At 36.6% G+C, this 9741-nt stretch overlaps 1 protein-coding gene across 1 annotated transcript; it reads right to left on the bottom strand.

Annotated features, from left to right (window-relative positions):
• Positions 1-359: 359 nt before the first annotated feature.
• On the bottom strand, positions 360-3499 carry LOC143438996 (olfactory receptor 8B3-like). Its single transcript, XM_076924701.1, has 2 exons — positions 3287-3499; positions 360-2812 (listed from the first exon to the last, which is right to left on the bottom strand). Exon 2 carries the CDS (start codon positions 2794-2796, stop codon positions 1864-1866), a length of 933 nt encoding a protein of 310 aa, XP_076780816.1. The 5' UTR covers positions 2797-2812; positions 3287-3499; the 3' UTR covers positions 360-1863.
• Positions 3500-9741: the final 6242 nt, after the last annotated feature.

Below are 9741 nucleotides of genomic sequence, written 5' to 3'. Positions count from 1 at the left end.
TAAAAACCTATTATTTCGTGCTTTTTCTATCTTTTATTTTATTATACTGTAATACAGAGTTATACTCAGATACCTTTATTTATAATATTATGGATAAACTCAACTTCCTATTCCAAAAGGTTTTATCTGCTTCTACAAAAACAATAATCATCAACAAACTGGAAACTATAACTGAGAACACACACACACACACACGCGCGCACACACACACACACAATGCACCACACAGAAAAGAAAAATCATTTTTTAAAAATAGAAATATTCTTGCAAAGTTGCAATTCCTCAAATAAAAAACAATAACATGAATTAAGAATACGTATATCTAGGACCAATTGACTTGAAATCAGGAAAAAAAATGGGAAACTTAAGCGTATTTTATTGTCAGTACATCACTGTTCTTTCTGGGCATCAGTATTTAGTCCACACAGTAAGTGAATGTAAGCAGTATAAGATAGACTGATAGGTTTGTTTCCTGATAGAAGCAGAAAGCACAGAGTGCAGGTGCAAACTGTGATGTTTCTGACAGTTTTTATGAGTAGTTTAAGAATGTATTTATTGCTGTGTAGTAATCCACTGTGTATATGTACAACATTTTCTATATCCATTTTTCTGTTGAAGAACATCTGGATTGTTTCCAGCTGACTATTATAAATAAGACTGCTATTAACATAGTGGAGCATATGTCGTTATATGTTGGAACATTTTTTCGGTATAAGCCCAGGAATAGCATGGCTGGATCCTCAGATAATACTATGTCCGATTTTCTGAGGAACTGGCAGACTGATTTTCAAAGCCAGAAATCAGGCTGAACTCAGGGAACCTGATGGGGAAGCTGGCAGAAGGACTGGAGAAACAGAGAAGGATTGCAACCCCATTGGAAGAACAATATAGGGTGGCCTGACAACCCAGTTCTTCCAGAGACTAGACCACCAACTAGGGAGTATACCTAAAGGAATCTTTGGCTCCAGATACATGTGTAGCAGAGCCTTGCTCCACAGCAACAGGAGGGGAAGCCCTTGGTTCCAGGGAGATTTGATGCCCCAGAGTAGGGGGATGCTGGAATGGTGGGACAAGAGAGTGTGGATGGGGGGCACTCTCAGACAAAAGGAAGGGGGAGAGCAGATGGGGGGCACTCTCAGACAGACAAAAGGAAGGGGGAGAGCAAATGTATGATGGAGTTGGTGTAGGGGGTAGCCAGGAAGTGGGGTATCATGGGATGTGGGGTTGGTAGAAGGGGTAACTGGGAAGTGGGATATCATTTTACATGTAAACAGAGTATGATTACTACTAATAAAAGAAAGACAAGAAAAATTATTTTCAGTAAATGGAGATCACATAGTAAAAAGAAAAGGCATTGTTCTGACTTGCATTCCCAAAGACACCTTATGAGTGAAAATGTAAAAAACCCTACAACCAATGATAAATGATCAGACTTGTACTAGTCTACTTGATCAATTACAGAACCATTCTAGTTTTCAGAAAAAAAAACATAGAAATTCAAAATGACAATATAAATTCAAATATTTTTTTTAAATATTAGGCATAATTCAACAAATGGCAAAAAATCATTAAAAATCTTGAAAATGGTAAACAAAAGAAAAATACTTTAAAACTATGAGAAATGAAGTTTAAAATGTTAAATATTTTAGTTTTTGGACATGAATAAAATAAGGGTGTCATTAATCAAGATACAATGCATCTATATTTCCAGGTATTCTGTGGTAAATTTTAAATACTAAATTTAAAAACAGAATAATGCCTAAGAAGGAAAAATAGAATAAAATATTACACTGAAACACATTTTAAGTAAATACAAAATATCAGCATGCCTCCTAGCCACAGGCAGATACGTGTTTTCTCCTTTCAAAACTTCCATCTGCTCAGAGTTTTTCTCAGGGCCATTTTTACATCTTTGTTCCTTAAACTGTAGATTAAGGGATTCATCATGGGAACCACATTTGTATAAAATACAGAAGAGGTTTTTCCTTGATCCATAGATGAAGAAGAAGATGGTTTGAGATACATAAATGCACCTGATCCAAAGAACAGACAAACTGCAATTATGTGGGAACTGCAGGTGCTGAAGGCCTTGGACCTGCCTTCATTGGACTTGATGTGGAAAATGCTGGAGAGGATAAAACCATAAGAGATGAAGATGGTGATGCTGGGAACAATGATGTTGATGCCCACAACAATGAAAACTACGAGCTCATTCACATAGGTGCTGGTGCAGGAGAGCTGCATCACAGGGAGAATGTCGCAGAAGTAGTGGTTGATGGTGTTAGCATCACAGAAGGTCAGTCTTAGCATACATCCTGTGTGAGCCATGGCACCAGAAAATGCCATTACATATGTACCAAGCATAAGGTTCAAACACAACTTAGGGGACATGGCAACAGTGTACAAGAGTGGATTACAGATGGCCACATAGCGATCATAGGCCATTGAAGTCAACATATAACACTCAGAAATCACAAAAAAGCAAAAGAAATAGAGCTGGGTCAAGCATCCCATGTAAGAAATTGCATTCCTGCTCAACATAAAATTCATCAGCATTTTTGGGGTGAACACAGTAGAGTAACAGAGGTCTATAAAGGACAAGTTAAAGAGGAAAAAGTACATAGGGGTGTGTAGATGTGAATTTAACATAATAAGAATTATCAAACACAAATTTCCCAATGCAGTCACAATATACATTATTAGAAACACAAAGAACAGGGGTATTTGGAGATCATGCTGGCTTGTTAAACCTACCAGAATGAATTCAGTCACCAAAGAGACATTTGTAGAGGCCATGTTTCTCTAAGAGAATCTGCAGACACAGGAAAATGTTCTCATTAGGTAATGATCTTTCTTCCTATCATGGTTCTTTCACCACCAGTGAAAAGAATTTGGGTTGAATACATGTGAGACTAGCCCTACCTGAGCACATAAAAGTGTACAGTACATCAGGAAACTATCATATACAGAGGACATTGATAAAAACATAAATATAATTTCTGGAAATGAAGTTAAGTGAAAAAAGATGAGGAAAGAAACATTTCCCTCACATTTATTTATTCTTTCAATAGAGTCCTGTCCACACATATAAAACTGGAGGTTGAGGCCTTGGCCACTCATTAATGGTCATATGTATCAATTTATTTCTGGTAGAGCTATGAATAAGGCTAGAGATTTTGACATCAGATCAAATGTCATGTTGACATATGTCTCATATTAAGAAGAATGTTTATACATGTGGGATTCAGAAAATCAATATATCAGCAAAAATTCAGAGATTTCTTACCTTTGCTCTTCACTATATGTAAAAGAGAAATTCTGGATTCCAAAGCTTTTGTTGCTTTTATTATATTAAGAAAATATAATAAAGACTTAATTCCTGATATACTCTGAAAATACTTCTGAACTACAGGTGATATTTTGTTATTAGAATTTGGAGTGTTCTCCAACAGCAGAGGAAACTAACTTTATTATGATCTGCACACTGCCACTAGATAAGGCCAAGTTTTTATTGTGACTTAAATGGCTCAACTCATTTGCTTATAAATGGAGTAGAAGTAGACTTACTCCCTTCCCAAGAGGACAGCATGTAAATATAAAAAGAAAATGAGGTGATTGTATTTACAACTTGGATCATGAAGTGCCTTTAGTTCCCTTGGGACTTAAAATTTTTTGCAAGTTTCTCTTTAGGGAAAATACACCTTCTTGTAGATATGGAAATGCAAACTCCCAACTTCCCCAATTATCTTGATTTCTGTAGAGGGATCTACTGCTTGTTTTGCTGTTTCTTTTTTTTTTTTTTTTATCTTAATTAAGAATTTCCATCGGAATATACTCCAAGCTTCCTAATTAATTTCTCTAAAAATTTTTAAAGATTTTAAATGACTTCGAGTTCTGCAGACCATAGAATGCCAAATATAAATAAAGATAGATTGGTAGATAGATCAATTGATCGATCAACTGACCGACCGACCGACCGACAGACAGACAGACAGACATATAGATACATGATAGGTAGATGAAGATAGACAGACAGATAAATAGATACATGATAGATAGAAGATGGTAGACAGACACACACACACAGAGAGAGAGAGAGAGAGAGAGAGAGAGATGTTTATTATTTAAACAATTTTAAAGGATCAAATTTTTTTGTGTAGTGGTTTCTCTAAGCACCCACTGGATACTTCTGAGAACTTCAGTCAGTAATTGGGGGTTTGATTTCATGCTTTCAACACTATCTTTAGAAGAAAACAGTTTTATCTTATAAAGTCCAATTTAAGTACTTTTGTCTTATAAATCTGTCTTCTAATTCTTTCCTAATTTTTGCCTAACCCTAAATCACAAATTTCCTCTATTATTATCTTCAGTAAGCCTTAAATTTTAGTGTTTGCATTTACATAGAAACTCACTATGTGAAATTTTTTAAAGATGTGAGTCAGGTATTCATATTGGTACTCTTTCTGGTTTTTATAAGAAATTATATTTATTCCATTATCATTTGAAAATCTTGTTATTTATACATAATTTTAAAAATTAATTGACTTAGTATATGAGAGTTGATTCATGTACTATGTTGTTCAGTTCAAATATTCTGCTGGGCAGTGGTGCCCCATGTCTTCAATTCCTCCACTCTGGAGGAAAACACAAGCATATCTCTGAGTTTGAGTCCAGCCTGGTCTATAGATGGAATTCCAGGAACTAGGCAATGTTACTGTCTGTATATTGCCATGCTCATTTGAACACTGAACACAATGTATTCCTAAGTGTATATGCTTAGTGACTGAAAGAATGCATAGAAACCATTGTAGTTATAGAGTTATTCAAAAGCATTTCAAGAGCATAGAAAAGATTATGAATATTTCCACAAATTTTTTAGGAGATCAGTTTAGATAAGGAATGTTATAACCATCTTAGCAATATTTTGTTCCTTCCAAGGAACATTTTGTTAGGACAGTTAATTATTAGGTATTATTACAAAAAAGGGAAAACCATAAGTTCTTTTATTTATTTTTAAAATTTACCTAAAGTCATGTTTTAATTAGGATGACTGTCTGAATGTCAGGTCTATACTCTTTTTCTTTTGTTTTGTTTTGTTTTGTTTTTGTTTTTCAAGACAGGGTTTCTCTGTGTAGCCCTGGCTGTCCTGGAACTCACTCTGTAGACCAGGCTGGCCTCGAACTCAGAAATCTGCCTGCCTCTGCCTCCCAAGTGCTGGGATTAAAGGCGTGCGCCACTACTACCTGGCTTACTCTTTTCATAACATGAGTCTATACAAAAGTTTATGTATGCCAAAAAATTCCACATTATATTTTTCCCATTGTTCCCCTTCCTCCCCTTACCACCTTTACAAATCTCTTCTCCCATTGACCCTGCCTCTTCTACTCAGAGAGGGGACTCCTCTTGTGTAACGCTCCACTGGGGAGCATCTAGTCCTAGTAGGTCTAGGCACGTCCCCTCCCACTGAGGCTCAACCAGAGCTTCAAGAAGAGGAGGAAAGAATCCAATGTTTGGGAACAGAGACAGAAACAGCCCCTGTTCCATGTGTTAGGGGAACCCCATGAACACAGCACATTTGCTACAAATGTGTAGGTTTTCTGGGTCCAGCTTCTGCCTGCTCCCTGATTGGTGGCTCAGGGTTTAAAACTCCCCTGGTCACAGGTTAGTTGACTCTGTGGGTCTTCCCGTGGTGTTCTTAACCCCTCAAACTTGCTCACTTCTTTCTTCAGCTCTTCCATAAGAGTCCCTGAGTCTGCCTGATGTTTGGCTTGGGTATTTGCATCTTCCTCTATCTGCTGCTAGATGAAACATCTAGGAGACAATCATGCAAGTTTCCTACCAGCAAGCATAGCAGAGTATCATTAATAGTGCCAGAGGTTGCCTCTCTCACATGATAGATCTCAAGTTAAGAAAGTCCTTAGCTGACTATTCACTCAGATTCTGCTCCATCTTAATCCCTGCAAACCTAGTAGGCAAGACACATTTTGGATTGAAGATTTTGTAGGTGGATTGATGTCCCCATTCCTCCTATAGAAGTTCTGTCTGGGTACAGGAGGTGACCATTTCATTCTCTATATTACCCTTTGGTAGGAATTTAAGCTAGGGTTAATCCTTATAGATTTTATGTATCCTCTCTCATCCCAGGCTTCCAGATAGTCACCAGAGATGCCCACCTCCTACCCCAAACAAATAGATTTCTATTCTCCCTCTCAGCCCACTTTTGCCAGCCTCTCTTCTCACACCTGTTTGCCATCCCGGGTCCCCTCCTCACCTCTTCCTCTACCCAGTTCTCTCTATCCATCAACCTCTGATGACTATTTAGTTTTCCCTTCTGAGTGAGATTCCTACCTCCTTCCTCAGGACACCCTAATTACTCAGTTTCTTTTATTTTGTGGATTGTAGCATGGTTGTGTTTTATGACTATTGTCCACTTATAAATGAGTACATACTGTAAGTATTTTTCTATATGCCTGAAAAACTCATGATGTCTTTGTTTTTAGTAGCCGAATAGTATTTCATTGTATAGATGTAGCACATTATTTTATCCATCATTCAGCTGAGAAACATCTAGTTTGTTTCCAGTTTCTTACTTTTACAAATGAAGCTGCTGTGAACATAGTTGAAAAAGTCTCCCTGTGGTATACTGAGGAATCTTTTGGGCATATGCCCATGAGTGGTATAGCTGGGTCGTGAGGTAGAACTATTGCCGGTTTCTCAGAAATCATCAAATTGATTTCCAAAGTGGTTGTGCAAGATTTCATTTCTATCAACAATGGAAGAGTTTTACCCCTTCTCCACATGTTTGCTAGCATGATCTTAGACATTGTGATGGGTATAAGATGGAATCTTGGGGTGTTTTGATTGCATTTCCCTGATGACTAAGGCCATTGAACATTTCTTTAAGTGCTTCTTGGTTATATGAGATTCCTCTGTTTAGAATTTTCTGTTTAACTCTGCAGCTCATTTTTAATTGGGTCTTTTGTATTGTCTAAATTCTTGAGTTATTTATGAATTTTGAATATTAGCTCTATGACTGAAATGTGGTTAGTGAAGGTCCTTTTCTAATTGGTAGGCTGTCGTTTTGTCTTATTGATAGTGTCTTTTCCCTTTTCAGTGTCATAAATCCCATTTATCAATTTTTGATCTTAAAGCCTGAGCCATTGGTGTTCTGTTCAGAAAGTTGTTTCATCTGTTTTGTTTGGTTTTTACAGTGACCACCAAGACCTGTAGAATTAAATTCTGGTAATACTTTTTATTTAAATATTCCTAGTGACTAGTAATGGTGGGCCCTGCTAATGAGCGCATTGAAAATTTGCATGTTTCTTTGTAGACATGTATGTGTGATCCAGGGCTCTTTTCATTAGTACCTTATCGCTGTAGAGGTAGAAGAGTTGTCTCTATATTCTGTGATTGCAAAATGTTTTTTGATTCAGTGCTTCAGCAGTTGCTTTTCTCATTGCTGTGACAAAATTTCCAAGAGGAACCACTTAACAAAAAGGGATGTATATTGGCTTACAGACTAACATAAAGAGAATCATGATGAGGAATCAAGGTGGCGTAAGTGAAAGGCAGATTGCCACACTGTGTCCACAGTCAAGAAAAAAAGAGATTGCTGCTGCTCACCTTACTTCTTTTTCAACTTATTTTTCTCCCATATATTATATTCCATTTGCAGTTTCTCCTTCCTCCTCTCCTCCTATTCCCTCCTCCACACATTTTCTCTTTCCAAAATCCACTTCTCCATTTCCCTTCAGAAAAGGGTAGGGCTCCCATAGTTATCAACCATACATGATATATCAAGTTAAATTAAGACTAGGCACATCCATTCTATTAAGGCTAGATGAGGGAAACTGGTAGGAGGAAAAGGGTCCCAAAAGCAGGCAAAAGAGTCAGAACAAACTCCTCCTCCCTCTATTAGAAGTCTCATTGGAACATCAAATTACATAACTATAACATATATGCAGAGGACCTAGGTCATATCTAGAGAGACTCCCTGTTTTGTTGGTTCATTCTCAGTCATCTCCTATGAGCCCTGGTTAGTTGATTCTGTGGGCAGATTTCTTGTGGTGACCTTGATATATCCTTTTACTCATTCAATACTTCTTCCCCCTTTTCCATAGGATTCCCCAGTTTCTGTCTAACGTTTGAGTCTGAGTCTCTGCATCTGCTCCTGCTCCTGCTCCTGTACATTGCGAGATAAAGCCTCCCTGAGGACCATTATGCTAGAATCTGGTCTATAAGAGTATCGTTAAGAATCATTTCATGGGCTGGGCGGTGGTGGCTCACACCTTTAATCCCAGCACTTGGGAGGCAGAGGCAGACAGATTTCTGAGTTCAAGGCCAGCCTGGTCTACAGAGTGAGTTCCAGGACAGCCAGGGCTACACAGAGAAACCCTGTCTCGAAAAACCAAAAATAAAAACATAAAAAATAATAATAAAAAAAAAAGAATCATTTCATGGTTTGGAATGGCATCCCTTGGAATAGTGCAAACTACAGACAGAAAGCATCTTTCCACCTCTATTAATTTAATCTAGAAATTCCTGGACAATATGACCAGAAGATTTTCTTTCAACAAACGTAGCCTTTCTTACTTTCCCAATAAGACAATCTTCATCACTCAGAGCAATACTCATGCTTTATCATATTTGGGGCAAAAGACAGTGTGAGATTAACAGAGCAAGAGAAATATTAGCCATGCTCTATAGAAGAAAGTTAAGATTCAGATAGTAATGTGATTTTCAAAACCCCTTCCCTATTCCTAGGAGAGAGGATCTTTTACTCATTGTCTCACTGGCTTCTAGTTTAATGTCGGTCCTTCACACTCATTCTCTCCAATATCTTCTTTTCTTGAACTAAAGGACCAATAAAACATTCAAATTACTTTTCTTTTTATTTGTAGATGAACTCAATACCCTATTGCAAAAAGCCTGGACAGTTATAATGAAAATAATAATCCAAAATAAAGTAACCACTGCAACAACCCTAGACACATGTGTCATGAAAACAAACCATAATCCAGTTTCAAAAAAAACAAGCTATAATCCAGTTTTGAAAAAATATAAATTTCTGTGTTCATTTTCTCAAAATAAAAATAACATATGCAAAAAGTAAGCATAAATTAATAGGGTATTTGAAACCTGAAACAAGGAGAAAATTCTACATGTTTCATTAAACTATGGATTACCAATAAGTCATTATCTATCAAACTGGCCATTGCAAAGGGTATGTTGCTTTCCAATGGAAGATGTACAGAAAAGAACAGAACAGAATCAGATGTTCAAATTATATATTAAATGAAATAACTTCAAATGAGAAATTCTTACACAGAGTAGAAACTGGGATGCTAGTGTTACTTATTTGAAGAATAGTTTTGTATTATAAGTAGGAAAAAGTTAAGTTTGTAATGAAAGGGATGAAAAGGTAAATTGCTTTAAGACATTGTTTTTAAATAAAACACAGCATGGGCAATTATAAAAAATGACAAAACAAGAAAGATGATAAACTCTGGATATATTAAAACCAAATCTAGAAGACTCAAATTTATTTTGATGAAAAAAATAGGTTTCAGGATTACACTATGACTTTATGCATGTTCAAAACCTGAAATTTTTAAATAAAAAGAATATTTTCTAAGAAAGACAAACACAGACATATCCTTTGTTGCCCATCAACACAAACTATCTCTACGCAAATATAAGATTTATAAAGACAACACTGAACAGTCAAAACTTCTTCCTGCT

Source organism: Arvicanthis niloticus, chromosome 26 (assembly GCF_011762505.2).
Source record: "Arvicanthis niloticus isolate mArvNil1 chromosome 26, mArvNil1.pat.X, whole genome shotgun sequence".
Classification (NCBI taxonomy): domain Eukaryota; kingdom Metazoa; phylum Chordata; class Mammalia; order Rodentia; family Muridae; genus Arvicanthis; species Arvicanthis niloticus.
The sequence above is the reverse complement of the archived record's forward strand: the minus strand, read 5'-3'. Positions and strand labels throughout refer to the sequence as shown.